The sequence below is a fragment of the Motacilla alba genome, chromosome 2, assembly GCF_015832195.1.
Source record: "Motacilla alba alba isolate MOTALB_02 chromosome 2, Motacilla_alba_V1.0_pri, whole genome shotgun sequence".
Lineage (NCBI taxonomy): Eukaryota > Metazoa > Chordata > Aves > Passeriformes > Motacillidae > Motacilla > Motacilla alba.
Window position 1 is genome coordinate 8,570,790 of NC_052017.1, and position 22,467 is coordinate 8,593,256.

General features: G+C 39.9%; 1 protein-coding gene across 4 annotated transcripts in view; it reads left to right on the forward strand.

Annotated features, from left to right (window-relative positions):
• Positions 1 to 22,467, forward strand: part of DNAJB6 (DnaJ heat shock protein family (Hsp40) member B6) — a 58,148-nt gene that overhangs the window by 297 nt on the left and 35,384 nt on the right. For all 4 annotated transcript variants that reach the window (XM_038163458.1, XM_038163456.1, XM_038163447.1 and 1 more), the window contains exons 2-5: positions 8,625 to 8,733; positions 9,442 to 9,551; positions 12,207 to 12,266; positions 12,640 to 12,750. In XM_038163458.1, the coding sequence (XP_038019386.1) occupies positions 8,669 to 8,733; positions 9,442 to 9,551; positions 12,207 to 12,266; positions 12,640 to 12,750 (346 nt within the window). In that variant the 5' untranslated portion in view covers positions 8,625 to 8,668. The remainder of the gene's footprint in view (positions 1 to 8,624; positions 8,734 to 9,441; positions 9,552 to 12,206; positions 12,267 to 12,639; positions 12,751 to 22,467) is intronic.

Below are 22,467 nucleotides of genomic sequence, written 5' to 3' on the forward strand. Positions count from 1 at the left end.
GCCCCGCAGTGCCGGATCGGCCCCGGGTGCCGTGAGGGCTCTGCCCGGCCTCGCCGGGACTCCGGGATCGCAGGGAGCTCGGGGAGGGAGCGGCTGCCCAGGGCTCCCCCCGGCACTCGGAGCGGGGCAGATCCCGGGACGTTCGGTCCCAGCCCGCGCTGCCGCCTGTTCGCCGCAAGGCAGAAAAAAAATTCGGGATTTCCATTCCTTGCTCACAGTGGTGTCGGTTTCCAGGGGACGAGGCCGAGCCTCGTTTCGTTAAACAGACCTTGTCCTTAAAGCGCTTGTTGTCGCAGGGTACTGCCTGGGCGGCTTGCGAGTGATGTTGTGTTCTCCTTTCTCTCCAGCTCCCTGGAAGGAGATGGGGATGAGCTGCGGGCCGCACTCTTGGCCGTGCCTGCAGTGAGGGGACCAGAGGAAATGGCCTTAAGATGAGACGGGGGAGATTCAGAGTAGATAATGTAAAACATGTTTCGCATTTAGGGTGGTCAGGCACTGGAATAGGTTGCCTGGAGCGGTGGCGGAGTCACTATCCTGGGGGGTGTTGGGAGCGCCTGGATGTGGCGCTGGGTGGGTTGATGGTTAAGGGACAAGGGACACAGTGCCGGTGTGTTGCAAATGCAAACATCCCCTGGGTGATCTCAGAGGCGTTTTCCACCCCCGATGATCCCAGGCCAAACGCGCTGTGTTTCTCCCCCGGTGGAAGCAGTTGCGATACGTTCTGCTCGGTGTTTATGGCTCGGGGTAGGGGCAGCAGGGAGGTTTGTTGTGGGTGGGGTCGGCAGAGGTCGGGTGTTTTGAACTCGCTGTTGCCGGGTTCCGAGCCGAGTTGAAAGCTGACACTGCCAGGTAAGGAGCGCTGTTTGTCGTCAGTATTTGTTGCACTTAAGGGCTGGGTTTACGACTCGCGTTCCTGTTTGCACCGACACTTGGTGGTGTGTTGCTGTCGGAGCTCTTCTTGGCTGCTGAAAACGTGTGCTTCAGCCGTGCTAACAAAGGTGTTAGAAATCATTCAAAATACTGCACAAAGCTGTTCTAAATTGTGATAGTAATAAAATGATACTTATTTAGACACGGTAACTGTGTCTGAATAATAAAGGCCGTATTTATAATGTGCAAATTGTTAGGCTTATGTCATTGCATAGTCAGTGATCAAACCCAGGAGTTTTTAGGGTATAAAGTGTCAAAAAGTGATAAGAACAAGGTGCTGACACCAAGGGAACAAGTGGGATGAAGCAAGGCTCTGCCTCTCCGGTCCTGCAGCAGAGGTTGCAGTCACTGCTGCCTGCTGACCTTAATTTTTGTTTACTCTTTGGAGATCCTTGTACTCCAGTTAGGGATTTTATGTTCAGCTGGTGATCAAGAGCCTAGTAGTGAAAATACCATTTAGTGTGATGGATTAGGTTGTCAAAGAAGATTTGTTTGGACCAATGAGTAAATGTATTTACAGATCTTGTCTTTGTGCTTACTTTTTATTGCAAACAACCAGAATTTTAACTATTACACAACACTGGTCTAACTTTTTGTACTCCTCTTGGCTCCTGTGCTGACTTCTCAGTGGAGAATAAGAGTGTGTTGAAAATGGAAGTTAAATTAGTATTAAATTTTCTTAAATAATCTCTACTGGAGTAGAAATTTAAGTTGCTGCTTTTATTGGCAGCACTGTTTAGACTGCAGTGCTACTAATAATATAAACTAAATCTGTGAAGTGCAGAGTTCCCCTTGTTCTCCATCGGGCTTGTCTTTTTAGTACTTGTGCCTTCAAACTACAGCATATTCTTACCCAGACAGCTTCTCTCTCTGGTATTTTCTGTGTCCTTCCCAGATCGATGCAGTTTGCTAATTGTTCTTGGCTGGGCTTGGGAAGAAGGCGGGAAGGGCTTTACTTTTGTGTAACACGGAATCTTTAGTTAGGGGGCTAATATGTTTTGCTACTGATTTTTTTTTTTAATAGATAGATTTCTTTACCGACTGTATTCTTTCCATTATCCATTAGAAGTTTTGGAGTGTATGCGGGGAGAGGGAATAACTCATGTTAAATCATCATCGTCTTTTGTAGGATATGGGAGTTCCTAACAGTACACGAGAAATAAAAACCAGGCTTTCGGTTTGTTCTGCATTTGTGCCGAGCTGCTGGCGCAGTGAGGTCTGCGAGCTGAGCTTGCGTGGGACGGGGTTGGTGACGGCGCTGTGCCCGCTCCGGAGGCGTCGCGGTCGCGGCTGGAACGGGCGGAAACGGCAGCGCGGCTGGAGCGGCTTGAGCGCCGGGGCAGCCGGGGCCGGGCAGGAGGCGCGGCCGAGCCAGCGCGCTGCTCTTCCAGGAGCACGGCCGCTGCTTCTGAGCCGCGGAGCGATGCTTGCTTTGAAGGGAATTCGTTGCTGTAATTTTCTACTTAGCTGTGTGAGGTTTATGTTGAAGCATTGTGCTCCTTAAGTAGGAAGTGCTCCGTTTCTCTAATAGCATTTGTAAAGAACCTCGTCGGTTGTGTCCTGGAAACGTTTCCTGACAAAGCTTTTTCTTTGTCTTATTCAAGCAATGGAAGGATTAGTGAGAAATAACTTAGCTTTGTCAAAACTTGTTGGATCTTGCATATGATGATTGTTTCTTTCAAGATAGATTTAAAATAAAACTGTAGTTGAGGGTATTAGTAGTTTAAATTCTATTTTCTTTTGAATGAAGTACATTTGAATGGATGTTAGATTTTCCTTACTTTAGACTTAATGAAATCATTCTGCTTTATTTATTTGACTGCTAGGTAAGAAATAATTCATGCATATGCATTTCACTCCTACAGTTACTAGTTGTAGGTTTTATGTTTTCTGTTTGTTCTCAGTACTGCAATTCCACTGATATTAATGAGGATGCAGTACTTAACAAGGATCTTAAAGGCCGTATAGTAAGTCTGAAGCCATTCATAGCTACACTGTAGCCAGTTTTAATAAAAAACTTTAATTTTTCTCTCTTAAAATGTAGTCTGAATCTGTGACAGCCTATCAACACTCCAAAAAAGAACTTGCTCTTTGCTTTAATGAAGCTTTTTTTTCCTTTTTCTTTGGCTTAAGTGAAGTTATCATGACTCAAAAACACTTCAGGGGAAATACGTAGAAACTTTGAACTATTTTCTTTTCCCTGAAGGATTGCATGTGATTATTTGCCTAAAACTTTCTGGGCCATGTCTTTCAGTTGAGGCTTTCACTGTTTTTAATTGCTTAATCATACGCAGATCATATATCTTTTTAAAATAAGATACAAATTTGACTTCGTATAAAATAGCCTTTTATGGTTAGTTTTAGGAGAGTGACAGTGTTCCATGTATTTGTGACACAATTCCAAATTTGGACACCTGAGTTGTTTTGGAAAAATGCTCCTTTGCTTTAAGGAAAGATCATGAATAAGTCCCCCTTTATCAGAGATGAGATGGATAAGCAGGAGAGTCTCAGCCAAGGGAGTGAGGGTGGCCTGTTGTCTGATCAACATCCTTTCCTGTTTTTTGTTAGCCAGTTTACATTTTTTCACAGATGAATATTTTGGATTTCTTCTGTTTCCATTTTTGGTTGGTTCACTCTTTTTTAATGGTTTCTTACTTGTTGCCCTCTACAGGCTTTCCATTGTTCAGGCAGCAGTACAGACCAAGTTCTGTAATTCCTGCCAGAGTTGTGTCTTGCTGCCCTTGGGGAGGAGAAGAGTGGACAGGGTTCTTTGTAGCTTCTTGCCTTCAGGGGTGAGGGTGTCCTGTACAGGTGTCTCTTGTTTGGCTGTGGTGGAGTTTTATTGTTGCTGGCTTTTCTACAGTGGAACATGAACTGCAAGGTAAAGCAGTCAGCCCAGCTGCCTTCTCCTGTGTGAACTGGTATAATAATAACTGTATCTAAATCCCCTCTGCTGTCTGACATACAAGCAGGATGTTTGCTGTAAACACGAGATTAAACTAAGCTTTTTGGAATGTGCATTTTATTAAATTCATCTCCTGGGCATACTGAGGGAGTATTAAAATAATGAGCATAAACATGGCTATTTAAGTACATTGTATTAATTTAAATTATATGGTAAATTTACATTTTTCCATGAAACAGTATATTTCAGGAGTCTGTGAATTTAGACTGTGACAGTTTTTCTAAGCTTAGGTAAGTAAAAGCTAAAAGTATTGAAGTTGTTAATGTGCTTTAGTCTGCGCTGCACTGTGTACGTGTAAGTGGGAAGAAAAAAATTAATGCTGGTGCCTTGTTTAAATGTATTTGTCAGGTTTATTAATCACAAAACTTACACAGGTTTTCTTGCTCTGTGTTCTTGCACTCATAGGTAACTTTATTTGTTCTCTAGCATTCTTACTCTTAAAAAATTTTCCAGTAAACTGTGAGAATTTTTGCGGTAGCACAGTGAATTTTTGTGAGTTCAGTCAGAGTGAACTGGGATTCAGAGCAGGGTGTTTGTTCCGCCACAGTTGACAGCAGGATGCAATCCTTTAGTTAATTCCGTGGAGAGCAGGCAGGTGCTGGCACCTGGGTGGCTGTGGGACTTGCAGAGGATGTTGATGAGTGCCTGCTCTGTGAACTTTGTGAATCAGGAGTTTGGAACTCCATCCTGCTCTCCAGGTGACTGCTGGAGTCACTAAGCTCGAGCTATTCTGGCATCTTTGAGGACTCTCTGTGCTGCCCGTTGCTTCATGGCCAGAAATAGATAACTTTTTCTGACTAAGCTGACTGCAAAGGTCGCATGCCCCTTGCTGTCTGAATTCCCTCCTGGCTGCTCGAAAGAATTTCTTGTTTGGATGCTTTCCCCCGTTCCGTATTTAGTTAGGGGTGCTGCTTTGTCATCCCTACTTGCTTTTCTCTATCATCTGATCTTATAAAAGTCTGGAGCTCTCTACATATCTGTCTTCTGTAATACTTCCCATGCTTTCTATGTAGCTGAGGACTGTGCTGCAAAGAGAGTTTATGAGCCAGGATTTGGGTAACTCTGGCTGAGCGCTGGGCTGAGCTGTGTGGGGAGGGCCTGAGCCTGGTCATGTGGCTCTGTCCCTTGCCTAGAGCCAGTAGTTCAGGGCCAGTGCTCTGTAAACCAGAACAAAGCTGCCTTCTCCTGTGATGACTGAGAAATCCATAAACTGTGGAAACCTTTGGTCCACATAAACATTTGCCTGTTTGATTTTCATGCCCCAAAGAAGGAGTTGGAGTAGCTGATAGCACACTGTAAACATAGTGCAGTTCCCAGCTCAGGGAACTACAGATTTTTTTGTGAGCAAACATGAAGGCCATGAAACATCTTCTTTCAGCTGTTTTTTTTTTTTTTTTTTTTTTTGCTTTTCTTCTGAAATTTTGAAGATTTTCTGTGGATGGAGGCAGGAAATCAGCTAATGTGGGCTGGCTTCTTCCTGGCCTTAGAGAAAACTCTCAAGTGCCTAATTAATGAGCCTTGCTTGTATATTTGGAAACAAATTATTTGACAGATTGCGTGTTTGGAGAAGATTTTTGTCGTGTCATTTTGATTAGGACAGTTGGGTGGTTTTTTGCAGGGAGGTATATGGTTTGCATCTTTGAAACGTTTAGGCATTCTCACCATGTACATTCCTACTAACCTTAAAAGTATTGATTTTTTTTTTAATTGGCCATCTTCTATTTTCTAAGTCAATGGTCATCCATATTCTGCTTTATTATAAGCTGATGGTGGCTGTTTTCTTGAGTGAATATTTTAAATAATTCTGTCTGGAAAAGATTGCAGATAGAGGTCTTTTCTAGTTTGTGAATATTGTTGGATATGGATATTTAGGGGTAGGGGGGTTTTGTGGATGTACTTGGTGTTTTTTTGGTTAGTCTTACTGGCTGTTGAGGGGCTAAATACTAGCTGACTTTTTTTTTTCTTTAGCTGGACAAAAGAAGCTGCAGATGAGTTTTATCTTGTAAATATTTTCAAAACCTTTTTACATACAAAAAGTTCCTATGATAACTGAAGCTTCAGCAGTACAGTTTATGCTTTATGATAACTAGCAGTTGTAAATAACAGGCTATCAGACGAATGCTTCCTGTCACCTGACTTTGGTGACACTTTGAGTAGGAGAAGGAGAATATTAAGAATTTCTTTTCTTTCTTTCTTTGTTTCTTTCTGGCTTGTTTCAATTCCAGACTTTATACCAGTGACAAGGAAAAACTGAGCAATAACACTCATTAAAGACAGAATATTCAATCCCCAGACATTTCTTTGAAACAAATAGTTTTTCTGTCTTGAAGGAGTAGCTTTTTAGGGTCTCAGTTATCTGTTAAGAAGTGATCATGTTGCTTCAGCTTTGTTTTTTTGTCCCAACCTCAGGCTTCTGTTATCTAGGATATATGGTGTTTATACTAAGTCTGAACTTCACAGCTCTGCAGCATTGCTTTTAAACAAGTAGGAAAGTTTAAAAAAAAATACGGTGTTGAAATCGATATGACTACCTGTGTGCACAAAGTTCTCTAGGAAAAGATGTGATTTATTTTTTACATTTAAGTTGCTTTTCCTACATGCTGCTTCTAGTTAGAAGCTTGAGTTTTAAGTTTTTCCTCTAAGATAGGTACCAGAATTGAGAAGAGAGCCAATGAAAGTCTGGTATGTAAGAAAAGGAGAATATGGAAAGAACACTTAGTGTTATGGTATATGCTCCTGTTCTGGGGCTTGCTAGTTTTAGGCTGGTGTCTCTTGTTAGGAGGGACTCTGACCTCTGGCCTTAAGCTTGACTCATACTGGATTCCCTCCTTCTGATTTCTTTGCCAACTATACGTTCCATATGTGATATTCATGAGGCTGCTGTGGGATTTGATAACATACTTAACCATACTGACTTTGCTCCTCGCCTTTGTGTTCACAGAGCTGTCCTAATTGTTGTGTGGGAAACAGCAAAACTAGAGAGGCCAGTTGATAGCAAATATCCTGGGATATTTTTGGTAATCTGTATGTTTACATATCGAACCCTGCCATTAGTATATTATTATTTGGATTCTTAATGTTAATTTTAATGCACGTCCCCCAACTTCCTTTGGTGTTGGTCACAGTATTAACTATAACCTTATGTCTTTTTTGATGTGGAGATTTTTTCAAAGGGGTATTTACTTGCGCACTTTAATTTTGTGTTTGTGGGACTGTATGGTTAAGTAGATTGCTAAAACCACCCAAGTTTTAAACACGTGGGCCCTCCAATACATTTGCTTCTGTGAGTGGTTTGGAGAAGGGAGGAAGCATGGCAGGGTATCCCTTAAACTAGTTCTGCCATTTGAGGAAATGTGTGTGTAACCATAATCCATAATTAAAGTTAATTAAGCTTTAACCTGCAGCAGGAACATATTTTGAAGATGTACCAATTTATTTTAAAAGGAAGTACTTTTTCAGTGTTTATATCCCAGGATGTTGAAAGATATGTGTAAAAGTAGTACAATAAATTAATTTCAGAATATTTTACTAGGCTACATCATACTTGGTTTTCTTGGGAAAGAAAAGGAAACTGAGACTGCCTGGGCTAGAATGAAAAACATTGAATGACTTGAGGGGGAAAAGGTTATTTCAATGAGTTTTTGTTCTTGATGCACAAGATAAGAAAATGTGACTAATACATTGCAGTATTCTGTTCTCAGTGTATTTGGGTGACTTTCCCTGCAAAAAGTTGATAACTACTGGAAAAGGTCACTGTTTCCTTGTTCCTTAAATTGAAACAAACCAGCAGTGGTAGGATGGAAAGGCAATTGGAAGTTTTGCCACAATGGAGATTTTTTTAGTGGTGAAGAGAAAGGCAGCATTGCATGAAAACATGAAACATTCTTGAAACTTTTTAGAAAGGTTCTTAAATCTTAGTGGTCATTTAGTTAGCGTAATGGTCAGTGTAGCTGTTCCTTGTAGTTATTCTCCAAGGTTGACAAGAAACTGTCAGCATTTAAATTGCTTTTTTAACTTTTAGGTTTCTCAGGACTCCTGTGGTAACTGTTCTTTTATACTAACAAACACTAGGTGCCTCTGCACTTGAGTTGGTTGGTTACCTTGCAGTTGGAGCAATCTTGCCTGGTTATGTGCTTCTCTTGGTAAATGTAAAGGAGGCAAATGATATTCAGTAGCTTTGGCAACATGCACATTTTTTGTCAACATCTGAGTACAAGAAAAGCTTATTGGACTCAATAAGAGATTGAGTTTTAAATTTCCAAGATCTGCACATACATTGCTTTTCTGAAGGGAGTGGAAGTCATGTTCTGAAGAATAGACGTGAAAGATGGGTCTCTTTGTTTATGCCCATATGTGCTTTAGACATGACAGGTGCCACAGATAACAGGTGAACTTCTGCATTCAGAGTTATTAATATCTACATCAAAACTGTAATCCACATGCCCTTCTTAAAATACTTAGCTTATCGGTCTAATCTGTTTCAGGAACTGCTATATCTCTATGTGTTTGTGTACTGTGTTTCAGTGGGATTAAAGAACATAAAAATCCGAATTAAAGTAATTGTTTGATCTCTTGACCTAAAGTAAAGCAGTTTATATTTTGGGATTTAGAAAATTTGAACTTTGTCTTTCTTCGGTCAGGGTTGATACAAGGCAATACCAGGGTCCTGCCTGACTCTATGAAGTAGCAGTACTGAACAAGCTTCCTTTACAAGTTGTTGTTGTTACAGGACTGGAAAGATTCGGCTGTTGTTACCACGAGAACTCCTGAAACATGGTGGATTATTATGAAGTTCTGGGAGTGCAGAAGCATGCTTCAGCAGAGGATATCAAAAAAGCGTGAGTGTCACCGGTGTAGATGTTACGGATTTTGAGGGACAGATATAATTACATGGTTTTTGGAGTCACACTTTGTTGTTTTCCCATGCTCTTTTGCAAATTCCTGCGCATGCTACTTTATCAACTCAAATGTTTGAACTGTGTTCTTGGATGATTGCAAGGCACATCAACCTAGGGGCAAGCTTAGCTTTGCCCCTCTAAGTATGAAGTTATGAACATTTCATCTAAAATATGTCATTTGAGGATAGGAATTGTGTGCAGGTGTAGCTGTCAAAGAAGACATTGATGTTAGGATGTCACAATCAGTGTGTTTTTGGAGCTTTATCAACTTGTAACCAGATCCTTCTAGATGCTTCCCTTGGTTGGTTGTAGTACTGAATAATTACAGAGCTCTAAGAAGAAGCCCACAGCAGAGATATTTTGGAATGTTTTGCTTAGGTCTCATAGATGTTGATCATCAGAAATGCACAAAAATAATTTCAGAAGAAGTAAGGAGCCCCAAGCCTACTTTCTAATTTAAAACATATCTGAGTAGATGATTCTTGGAGTATCTGCAGGTTGGCCCCGGTATCTAGATGCAAGATACAAAGCACTGGATTTTCTTATTTCAGTCCCTGACAACCTGTTTAACCTGACAACACTGTCTTTATTTGTATAGCATATTCTGTTACTTCAGAGTAAAATATCCTTTGTTTTCCTTCCACTCAGGTACCGTAAATTGGCACTAAAATGGCACCCTGATAAAAATCCAGACAACAAAGATGAAGCGGAGCGGCAGTTTAAGCAAGTAGCCGAGGCCTATGAAGTCTTGTCAGATGGTAGGTATTTTAAAAGGGCTCTTGAACTGCCTGTCTCTGTCCTGGGGATCAGACTGAAAATGTTGATCTGTGATGCTTTGATGGGATATTGTAATTTTGGTTCACCATCCAACTTGACTACTTTCTTCTGAAAAGCAAGGAAAGAGAAAGATGCTTGCAGATAAGACAGAATAAGCAGAAATTTTGAAACAAAAATTTCAGGATCTCCCTAGATAGGTAACCAAACCACTAGAAACTGAAATTCAGTGTGAATGCCAAGCTTAATTGTATCTTAGCAGGTGAGGCCAGTGTTACAGTCAGTATGGGGGTATTGTGTTTTTCCTCGAAAGTCAGGCCAGACCAACTCTGAAGTATCCACTGTGGGGCCTAGAGCTTCTACTTTTTGTAACAGTAAACTAGTCTTGACAAAACCCAAGCATACTGTAAACCTTGCTGAAAGTTTGGATTTCATTTGAGTGAGTTCTGTAAATTCAGTCAACTGTGATACTAAAGATAGTGTTTAGTTTGAATTGTTCTGAAAGAGGTGTTTAGCCTGACCCGTGTAGCTGGAACGCAGTTTACAATTCACCCGTGTCTTTTTGCTTGAAGAGTATCATTAACTTTTGCCAGTGTTCTGACAAAAGCAGCCTGAATCATAACAAAGTGATTTAAGCTACTTTGATTATTTTCCTCTGTAATTGACTGCAGCTGTCTATATGCTATTTCTGAAGTGTCCTTGATTTCACCTGAGACAGTGAGCATGGGAAAGCTATATTTAAAGCTCTAGCAGCATCTAGATTACCTCTCAGAGTTCAGCCTGATTTAGTGAGCTGCAGTCTTGTACACTGTGTTTCTTTGCTTGGTTTTGATACTTAATTAACAGGAGAGAAAAAGAACTTAATTTATCATTAGTTCATTGTCTGCTTGTCTTTTAGAGTGCTTTATCCTTCTTAAGCTAATTTTTTTAAGCAGGATAAAAATAGGATACTGGTCTGGTTGTTAAACAGCTCTCTAAGTTCTTTAGAAATAGTACAGTGCTAGAATTTTAGAACAGCTTCTAAAAGTGCTGCCAGTTTTTGGATCTATGCCATATCCTAAGTTACTGGTGTCTTAACAATCATTTGTGCAGCAGGGATATCAGAATCCTGAGCCCAGTGGTTGAGAGGCAGTCAAATGTTCTGCAAACTTAATGAAATTTTCTGACACCATTTCAGGCTTGAATGATGACAGATTTTTGGCAGAATAGTTTTGTAAGGGATTACATAAGCAAAAAAAAACCCTGAAATTGGGTGATCATTGAACACACTTCCCTTGTGGGAAGCCTTGTGGTTTCAAAAATGGAACATTTTTCAAGATGAATTTTGGTCTTTGTGAGCCCTCAGGGCACCCTTACTGTTTCCTGCCCATGACAGTTTATCTGCCTTGCTGCTTTCTTCTTCATAATTTGATGGGTAGGTTAACCTCCTTTCTTTAAAAGCTGCTGTCTAGAAAGGCAGTACAGATAATGTATCAAGCTTTGGGGATTTGCCTGCATGTGAACCTATTGCGAGCTCCTGTTATTTGAGATGATAACCATTATATAAAATTTTAATTCCTGTTAGTCAGAAGTATTTTACTTTCCAGCATCTGTTTGAGGTAACTGCCTGTTCTTCCAGTGATGCTGTTTAAATTTTAAAAACATCTTTCACTGAAGAGATTCCACTGGGAAAAGCATAATAATATTAAGAGAATAAAATCAAATGCCCTGATTGGTTTTTGATTGATACTTACTCAACAGTGCAGGCAAAATGAGCTGTCTGTCTGCCTCTTTAAGGTCTTCAGTTTCCTTTCCAGTACCAAAGTGCCACCTGATCTTGTGCAATAGTGTAGAGTTCATTTTTCTCTCCTTTCTCATGAATACTGGCTGGTCTGCAGTGAAATGAATAGTCGTTCATACCTTCTGAAATAATAGAGAGCAGGCAGTTTGAGTCACATCATTCCATGGCATTTTGGAGCATCACTTCATTCACCTTTCCATATCCCACAATTAAGCCAGCAGAAGTGGTTATAGTTAATTTTAGGGATTTTGCAGTCACTCATGTAGACACTGGTCTTTGTTCTCATAACTCCCCCACAATGGGCTTGGCCTTGTGCAAGAGAAGGAAAAGAGTCAAGGTTTGCAAGTGAGAGAGAAGGAAGGGAATGCTTGAGCACTGGAACTGCTCTCTGCACAGCCTGGAGAATCTTATCTCAGAAACTGATGTGATCACAGCTTTGTTCAAGCAAGATGTGACCAACTTCACAGTTACACTTGTTTGGAGGAGCAGGTTGAAATCCAGAGGTCCTTCACAGCCTTAAAGCTGTTCATGGTAGGTGTCCAAAAAAGAAATCTGTCATAATCTTCTTAAGGGCAAATTTCTATGTGAAGTTTGTCCTTAAACCAAACTTTTTCTCATACATCAGGACTGGACCTTCTACAACTTACTGGTCTTATGTTTGAAGTTCAGTAGCTGTTCTTTCTGAACCAAATTGCTTTGGCAGTTCTTGTTGAACATGCTCAGCAGTTATATGCCAGAACTTCCTTAAATAAACTAGCTTTGAGAAGATGCTTAACTGAGAATGCTGGTTAAGTGTTTTTATTCTTTCACAAAACCAACAAACCTGTTTACTGACATGATGTACAACTTGTCCTTGTAGCTAAAAAACGTGACATCTATGACAGATATGGAAAAGAAGGCCTAATAAATGGAGGTGGAGGTATGTTGACAACCAGCAGTTTTTTGCTTTCTCTATTTTCTCTAGCTTTCTTTTCAAGACAGGAATCTGGAAATGCCTGTACTAAGGCCTAAAATTCAGTCTTTTAAAAATTGAGATTGCAATTGTTTTACAGTTTTTCTAGTTATTATAAAAGGTATTGCTGTTATCTGAAAACAGAGAAACTATTATAGAAAGAAATGAAGTAATCTGTGTACTTAAGTTAAATGATATCTGAAAGAGAAATTTTGGAAATTGTTTAAATTTTTAGATGATTCAAGTACCCCATAGGCCTGAACTTTCTTATTAGTAAGAATACGTGAAGGTAACGGAAATTTAACTTTTTTTCCCTTTTTTTTTTTCCCTTTGTTTGCAGGTGGAAATCATCATGATAATCCATTTGATTTTGGATTTACATTCCGCAACCCAGATGATGTCTTCAGGGAGTTTTTTGGTGGAAGGGACCCCTTTTCATTTGACTTCTTCGGTAAGTGATCCCCTGGTTTTAGTTATGTGTGTCTAAAGTGTGGCTAAAACTTGACTCGTACAAAACAAACATAGCTAATGTAGTTTTAATAGAAATAGTTCTGAAAATGAGGCAAACAACTGGTGTTTTGTATCATATTTGTAATCTTTGTTTCATACCTGTTTCTTGGTTAATTTTATTGTACAAGACTAGGTATGGTTTGCCAATTAATGTTTTGTTGAAGGCCTGGTTTGCCAAACCATAAAGTGATGTCTGCCATGTCTCTAAGTTGAAAGGAAATAATATTCAACAAAAAAAGTGCATACTGGAATTTCTTCTCGAGAATTTGAGCAGGCTAACTTAGTCTGTTAATTTCTCTCTTTTGATCTGTAAATAAATTCAAAAATAAAACTTTGAGAGCTTCTGAACAGGATAGTTTAACTCTAACTGTTATACCATAACTCTCAGTGTGATCTTGTGTCCTAGCAGGACTGATTTTCTTCTGTCAGAATAGGAACAGTTGCATACATAATCTAGACACTCTCCCAAGTTCATGTCACTTGTTTGCTTGGGGTATAGAGCATTTAGAGACTCAGATAAAATAGTTCTTGAGGCCTGAATTCTTCATTTAGGGAGCAGTCATTAAAGGAAGCAATATATGATAAAAGTTGTCAAAATAATCTTTTTGCCCTCATGCTGAAGGTCTTCTTGCTTGCTCTAGTGAAAGTTTTTTCAGAGGTGCTCTGATTCTTATGCAATCTCTCTGTGTATGTTCAACTCAGCAAAATGCTGACCTATAAAGCAGAACAGATCCTGTGTTCAGTATTTACTGTGAGAAAGTTCCATATTGAAAACTGCAAAAAGTGTACTTGAAAAACCAGGGTTTCTTCCTGTTCAGTACGTAGATATTGATTTAGCTCTGTAATAATGTTTGTAAATGTTTTAATATTTTTAAAAGTAATTTATTGTCTTTGGCAGCATTAAGGAGATAGTTCAGATCAGATTTTAATTATATCTTTCTCTGGTTTGCTATTTCAGGATCATCAGCTGTTAGATGACTAATGAAGGATTAGAAAGGGGGTTGAAGGGCTAGAGCTTGAATGCAGTAGAATGGTAGTTGATGAATTAGATGAGTAGCTAGAGGAAGAATCTGGTAGAAGATAGCTGAATTGGGCAGTTGGATCCAGTCTGAAATCAGCTGAAAGTAGGAAAGGGAAGATTGGAGGAAGCTTCTAGCAAAATACTGATGAGTGGAATGGGCTCTGAACTGGGTAAATGCAATTTCTTTACTGTCTGCAGCAGAATAAGAATTTTAGGAAGTACTAGACAAGGATTTAAATTTAGATGAGTGATCCAAGCACTGGTTAGGACACATCTGGAGTACTGGGTTCACTTCTGGGCTCCACAGTAAGAGAAACAGAGCTACTGGATAGGGTCCAGTGAAAGGCCACTAAGATAATTACAGGAGCTTCTCTCACATGAAGAACAGGTTGGGAGAATTGCTGGAATTGTTCAGTATAGAGAAAGCTCAGGATAAGAGTCTCATCAGTGCATTGGGAAGGGAGTGATCAGAGGCAATGACCGCAAATGGAAGCACAGGAATCTCTGCCTAAACTTAAGGGGAGCACAAGTGTGCTGTGAGGGCAACAGTGTTGCAGCAGGTTGTGGAATCTCCATGTTTGGAGACAGCCAGAAGGCGTATGGAATGGTCCTGGAAATCCCTCTCCAGTTGATCCTGTTTGAGCAGGGGATTGGACTGGATGAGCTCTAGAGGTCCTTGTCAAACTCAGTTTTTTGTGATCGTGTGGTATAAAACCTGCAAAGATCTGAGCAAGATGTTGAGTAGGAAGCTAGTGTGGAGGAGCTGGGAGAGAGTGTTCGATTCTTTTGTTTATTTTTTGATTGAAGATCTATTAAACAAAACAGTTGGTTCTCAATCAAATATCTTTACAGTAAATTGTACAGGTGAGATGCTACTAGTGGGAGACTGACATAGGCTCTGTTTGATTTTCATTGTATTTACTTCATCAACACTAGCAAAAGACCTAACTTGCTGTCTCTGAAAATGTCAGTATTCATGATTAACCTTAAAGCCATGAAGTTTAGTTCTGCTGTTAAATAAATGATAGGCTTAAAGAAAGCTGGGGCCCTGCCTTTTGGGTTCCTTAGAAGGAAGGCTGTACAGCACAGTGCACAGAGCTATCCAGCTTATCAAATGGAGGTACCACTGCTGCCAGTGTTCCGTGGGATACTGCAGCTGCAGTAGCCCCTCCTGTAGAGGCTGTGATCCACCTTGCCTTGGGGCACCGGTGGACTTCACAACATACCTCTGCACCAGTGACCTAGAGAGACATTCTCCTCCTGCTTTACACACAGATTTATTTATTTATTCAAAAGCAGGTTATCAGCTTCATGTATTGATCACTGTCTTTGTCAGCTGGAAGATAAGAGCACTGAGCACAGGCTCTGCTTCTTGCCAAGGTTCTGGCAGTGGCAGCAGTGTTGTGTGCACTCCAGTTAATGAAAACTAATCGTTCCTAAGCTGCCTCTCTACTTTATGTGGATAGTTGCAGTGTCAGTGACCAGAGGCCTAAAACCCTCAGTTAAGCTTTGGATTTTGAGCATAAGCTCTTGAAATTTTTCTAGTTGGAAGGTTTCAAAGTGAGCATTTTTTTTTTTTTTTTTCCTTTAAGATGTTTAAGACATTCTGTAACATGGGTAATTGTGGCTCCAAACAATTTTTTTTCACAAATTTCTGTAAAAAGTGTTTGAATTGGTCTTTGCACATACATGAATATTTCAAGATAGTACATCATAAAAATATGTGTCCTTTCATCTGAATGTAGTGCATTTTGTAATTCCAAAAGCAAGCAATAGAATTGCATGTATAGCATGAATATTTGTATTGGTGAACTGCAGCCCTTACAGGTTCTGCTGTATTGAAACACTAATGGAACAGTTCTGTCCTGAATAATAAAAGAATTTATCTTCTAAAAATGAGGAGTTTTCAACTTGTTGATGAGTTTTCTGTGGAATTAGTAACTTCTTAAGGAGCTACTCAGGTTATAATTGATATTCTAAGCCACTAAATAAGTACTGAGGTCATGTTTTCTAAAAATGTGCACTGGTGGAATCAAAGATTAAATTGAATAAATACTTTAAACATTTGTACTTTTTATGCAGTTTGAAGTGGCATGTAGTGAAGCCCACAGAATGCAGGTGGGACTCTCTATATCCTGATTGTCATTGAGTATGTAAAGAGCAGCATTCATATGCATAATTCCTGTAAATTTATGGATGTGAAGAATTTCTGAAATGGTGCTATGAATTGAGTCTGTTCAACTCTACTGAACTATACTGCACTGCTCTTGCAGTTACATAAAGTTTTCTTTATAAACAGAGGCATCTTTATTCATCTGTAGGAAAGAGGAGGAGAATGTTGATTTTTAAATGATGAGTCCCTTCAGACTTTTCAAATGAAAATCTGTAATACTGTTGGAGACAGCTCTGAACACTTCCAAATGGAGCAAAGTTAATGTTATGTGCTGTGTGTTGCACTGGAGAGAGTCACAGATTATTTTCACTGTTTTTTTCCCAGGCAAATTGTAAATCTAGGGGTACATGAAGGCAAGTACTTTTTAAGACTTGATCTGGTGCTGTGACAGATGCTTAACTCTGAGATTTGTGAGCTTGCTTTTTGTGGCACGTGGTTGCAGCAGAGTGTGTATTCCTGGTGAGCTCTCCTAGGGATAGTTTTTAGCCTCTGACACGTGAATGGATGCTGATCCTTGTGACAGGAGGAAAAGTTGGTACTTCCTATGCAGCACTACACTTTGCATTGCAAAGTACTGCCTTGGTATAGCAGTGTGTGGTGATCTGCAGTTCAGTCTGTCCCATACACCTCTGGCTCTCTGACTGTTTACTTTTGTAGGGGTTGGTTTTTCATGTCAGTATACTTAAACTTTTATACTTCAGCTATATCCTACTCCATTTATGGAGTATAGCTATATCATACTTTATTTATAGCTATATCCTACTCCATGTGATACTTACCTTGATTTGGTTTGTGTTCCTTGTTGTGTTTTATTTGTTTTTTACTTGTAAACTTTTCAAGGACCTTTTTTCTTCTGTAATTTAACAGTTCACAGGAGGGAAGGATCCCAGTGTTACCACTGGTAATGGAAGTGTATTGATGAAAGACTGCTGCTTTCAGTCTTTGAAAGGCTGAGGAACAGAAATTGATGTGCTTTGGTGTAGGTTGGGCTGTGTTTCTGGGCTGTTAAAGAATTGATTTGGTTTTGGTTTAGAGGCTTTTCAGATTGTCACTTGAAGAGTGGGTGCTGTGTTGGAAGGTGTTATCAGTGAGGAGTTACTGTGGAAGATGGAGCTGGTGTAACAAGATCAGAACATTACCCAACAGAAACTCCTTAAGGAGTTAATTCTTTTTTTTCTAGGCTTAGAAAACTGCATACACACCCTACACCATCTCAACTGACTCTGGATGTATCAATGATGCCTGAATAATTTGTGTATGGGCTAGGAAATACAACTCAGGGCCTACAGCAGACCAGTATCCTCCACCAGCTGTGTCTGTAAGCTTGACAGGATGGTTTAGGGCATTTCAAACTGCTTCTAGTGCCTGGGTGTGTCGTTAAATGAATCTCACAAGGAACCAGGCTTTTCTCCCTGGCAGAATGTGTTACTAATGTGACATGATAAATTCGTCTGGTGGATGCCCCCTCTAGACTTGGATGTCCCAAGAGAAGTCTGTTTGTAGGATCTCTTTAAACATTGACTGTAGTCTTGACAGTTCTGCTGTGGTTTCTAAATGTACATGTGGAGTTGCTAATATATAAATGTCTTAAATGTTTTTTAGATTGTGAAGTAAAATTCACAATATACTTTAATCCAATGCATTAAGCCATATAAACCCATAGGGATTCTGTGGAGTTTTCCCTTGAGAATTTTGGTTACCTGGTTTATGTGATACTTTAAAATTACTCTTGGAAATGAAAGGTAAAACGAAACTTAAAACCTTCATACAGCTAGTTAGATACAAATCTGTGTCACAGAGAATGTCAGCTAGCTGGTTGTCTGGTATGTAGTTTGGTTCCATCAAAGGTCAGAATTACTTCAGATTGACTACTGTAATACTGATTACATAAAAAGAAGCAGGACTTTTCTGGAAAAATACAGTGAGTTACTTTTACTATCCAGGCAAAAGAGTCTTAGCCTGACAAGAGAGAGGAAATTTTATGTGCAGTAATCATTGCAAACTCTACATTATAGGTATTTCAGGATGTTTTTCCTGAATGGGACAGCTTCATCAGACTACTTGTCTCAAGGACAGAAAGTTGTCCTGCGGTGGCAAAAGATTCACATCAGATCATGATTTTAATTCACATGCTATCCCATTTCTGATAATTGGTTGTTTAAATGTTCTAATGCAAAATGTATTTGTTAGTAAAATGGGTTATTAAAACTGAAAATGGAGGTGGCTTTCATTTAAAGCTGTCTTGAACAGCAGTGTCTTTTTGGTAATTAATCTTTTTGTTGATATAAATTTACTGCTTTTGGTGCAATTTATGAAGTGCTCACAGATTTGCATGTGCATTCATTGCTTTGGTGTGAACGTGCAGTTTTATTTCATAACCACCAGTCTTAGATCATAATTATCCACTGAATGGTCCAAATCTCACTATGAATTTTTCAGAAATAACTTGATAGGTTCAAAGAGGGTTTTTGAAACACAGGAATTGTCTCACCCAGACAGCATTATCAGACAGGAGTAGGTAGTGCTGTGGCTCCATGGCCAAACTAATACATAGTGAGTCCTGCTGAAAGGAGGAGGCCTTGCTCCAAATTCTCATGTGTATCTTAAAACTTTAATCTTTGTCTAATGTCCCATTAGATAGATTGAGAAGCTGTTTGATAGCATACTATCCAAAGTTTGTCTTTGGAATCCCAGTCCAGTTGAGGTTGTTAGTCCCCAAGAAAATGTTTTGATTTGGTTTTCTTGGAAAAGTAGCTGATTAAATTGGTCAGAGCACAAATGTTGAACATCTTCTAAGGAGAGCAGGTCATACGGAATGGAAGGTAATGGAAATTGACTCCATTTTTAAGGTGTGCCTGAACATTTGAGCATTCATTTGGTAAGTATGAAATGCTGATGAGTGTACTCCAGCATCTCTGTAAGTACCATATAGATGGCATTCAAAGGTGATGTTTTAGGTCTCCTTTTCTAGAAATGAATGAATCCCAAGATCTCTGCTATAAATCACTAGAAGGACTTCCAACTGCTTCTTCTGCTAATTTATTATATGAGTGGGACAAACATCTGTTTTACATCTGATTTATGAAAAGACCAAAGAAAAGACCAATTTACAAAGACCATGCTGAAACATTAGGCACATGAAGCAACAGTGCTTGCAACAACATCTTAGTGTCTCTCCTTAGTACGGAGCATCAACAGTATACGTACTCTGTAAGGAAGAAAATATTTCCATGCAAAAGTGCTTACAGGTGGCCCCTCCAGTTCTGATAGTATGTTTTTAGTGCCTGAGTGCTTTCCAGAGCTGTAGCTTGAGGTTCTGTGTGTTTACTGCAAATGTACATCTTTGAAACTTTTTTCCAGATATGATACAAGGTAGAAAACACCTACTCCAAGAATTCTGTTGTATTCTGGATATTGTGTCTGCAGCCCTTTGTGTAAACACATTGTTCAGACCTGCATTGGAGACTCTTCTGGCAGGATGTATAAAGTCTTTACAGGATGCTTTTGATACAAGGAAAGGATGGGGCAGGCAGCCTTTGCTTACTGCCACATTGCAGAAATGCTCAATGCCATTGGGTTTGACTGTGCCCTTCATAGGGGCTGCACATCACCCTTTATCCTTTCTCCATTATCCTCTGTTGTGCCAGTGCCACCCTCCTGCATCTGCAACAGGAGCACTCAGCTCAGGGGGTGTGTTTTGGCAGAGGCAGTGGTGAGGCTCTGGTGGTGGAGAATAAAGGAAAGAAGGTTCACGGGTTGGCGAGGTGGTGCAGTGAGTGGGGCCTGAGCAGTGGCCCTGCTTGGATGGGGTAATTCCCTTTGCACACTGTCCTGAAAAGATTATCAGCATCTCTGACTGTGACAGTACATGCATGGGAGAGCATTTGGTGACAGCTCACCATTTATCTCAACACCTTTGATTTTTGGAGGTGAATGATGGCATTGCAGTGGAATGTGCTCAGCACTCAGCGAGATGGCATCGTTCTGTGGCTGAAAGAATCTTCCTGTGCTGCCTTTGACCCTTGGGCACTTCTGCTGCTGCCTGTCTTGTAACCAGCACAGATGCTTTTACAGCCACCCTGTGAACTCTAGCAAAGAATTGATGTGGCTGAACTCTGTTTTCATCTGGAGGTGTTCTTTTCAGCATATCGATTCCTGGTCTAGTTCCCCAAGCAACAGCCAGGCTACAGGGGTCTTGGTAGAAGTGACTGCCATAGGAAATGTGACACTTGTAGTTTATCATGTATTGTAATTTCAGCTAATGCCTTCGATTGCTATAATGAATTTTGAGTTTTAGCTGCATTGTGGACTGCTTCAAATTGTGGGGTTTGACTCCTTTCCTCCCTTCCCCTGTTGTATGGTGCTTTCCTGCCCATTTTTTTTCTGATACATGAGCCTTTCCAGTGCTGAAAGAGATTAGCTCATGGGTGCAATAGCAAGTAACAACTCAGTGTTTTCTTTTGGCTCAGTGAATTAGTGCAACTTATTTGGTTCTATGATCACAAGGCAGGAATGGAAAACAATCACATCTTTTAAGTAGTATTCTGCCATGAGCTGAAAGGGAAAAAATCCTGTTTCTGTGTTACAGCTGGGGACTCCTCAGAGTGGAGAGATCATGACCTGCCTTATTTTGAGCTGCAGTGTGATATTTATTACAGTAGTTGTTGTTATTTGACCTGTTTAGAGGTGAAATGCTTTTCCTGTGACTACAGAAAAGCAAGGTAATATTCCATGGTTTGCAGGGAGCAGGTTTAATGTTTTACCCAGAGGATCAAGACAGTTGCTGCATTTGAATTTGCAATGATGTTTCTAAAGAAAGTAAATTTTCCTGGAAACATTACCTGAAATTAATTTCAGACAGATCTGTTAGTGTTCAGTCTTCTGTGTTGCTGGAGGTTTTGGCTTCTGTAACTTCAGTCTTGCTACCTAGTAACAGCAAGAGTCCTGAAGTTCTTCAGTTTGCCTGGTGTTTTGGTAATGGGCTACCATGAGTTCTTTGCTTAAGCATTTGCCTTTTTCCAAAAAGTTTCATGTCATCTGCTGTTGTTAATAGATAAGAAGTTTTTCTCACTGGCTTTCTTGAGGTTTTTACCTTTTGTTCTCTCTTGATCTTTGCTGTTCTTACAGCACCACAAATTCTGCATTAGAAGTATACGCCAGCATTTTTATTGAAACTGGATCTAATACTCTGTCCTCCCATAAGCTTCTGGTAATACCTAGATTATAATATACTGAATTTATCTCCAGACTGGTTGGTAATACTCTTAAGTATCACCAGGTTAACATTTTGATTTTCTGAAGCTTGGAAGTTGTATTTATATAGTATTCCTCCCTTTATAGAAAGGCCTTGACTTTTTGTTTTTGTATATTTTTTCTTTTCTTTATGCTGCTTAGTTTTCTTAATCTGATACACTGCTCACATTCAGTAAAAAATGGACTGGAAATACCAAAATGACTATAATAAGAGGAATCATTAAAAAAACCCCAACACCCTGCATTTGAACTGTTTGGAAAAGGCCTTTTTTGCGAAAAGGTTATCAAGGATGGAAAGGCTCTGCTAAAATAGACTTAGAGGGTTGAAATGTTATTATTTTGTTGAGTGTTGCTATTAATCATCCTGATTTAGGGAGTAAAAGCATAAACAGGCTGAGGTTGCTATATTAATGTGTGTTTGGTGGTAGATGCAAGAAATGATAGTGCAGCAGCCTCCTGCTGCCTTCTCTCAGTGTTTTTGGTGTTTTTTTTCTTCTGCCTGCTGTACTTGGCTGTCAGAATCATAAAGGAATAGGTTCTCTTGACAAGTCCTGCCCCTTTTCCTGTCTCAGCATAATCCATCTTGCTGAACGTTCTGCAGTGCACTGCGGTAGAGTGGTTGCTCTGTCTCACTTGAGAGAATTGCAGGAAGAGCACTGGAGAATTGTTCCCAGGCTGCTGACAGCAATCACCTGACGTTTGAACACGTGCTGATATCAAGTGCTGACCTCTTCCTTTGCTGTGCAGGCTGATAAGGCATGGCCAAGTCTTGGTTAGACTTTGGTGTGGCAATAATCCACTGAGAAGCTGGGTTGATATCAGCGATCTCTGGGAGAGTCCATGATCTTCCCTTAAATAACTTTGTTTCTGCAGCTGTTGTGCTGGGGAGGAGAGGTTCACTTGCAGAATAGGCTGATACACTGTGGGAGATTAAAAACTCAAGAGCTTACATGATAGGTTGCTTTGTTTTTATTTAAACTCCAGGTAACGAGAAAATTTGGATTATAAATAGAAAGCTTAACAGTGGGAGTAATATAGTATATAGATCATTTGTACACGTGAGTGAATGACCTTCATAACTAACCTATGAGTCATTCCTGTGAGAATAAATTGGACTACAAAACAATTAACTGCTGTGGTTGTACTTGCTGGTTGATATGCTAGACTGACAAAACTGGCCTTTTGTAAAAATGGACATAGTGCTTGTTTTG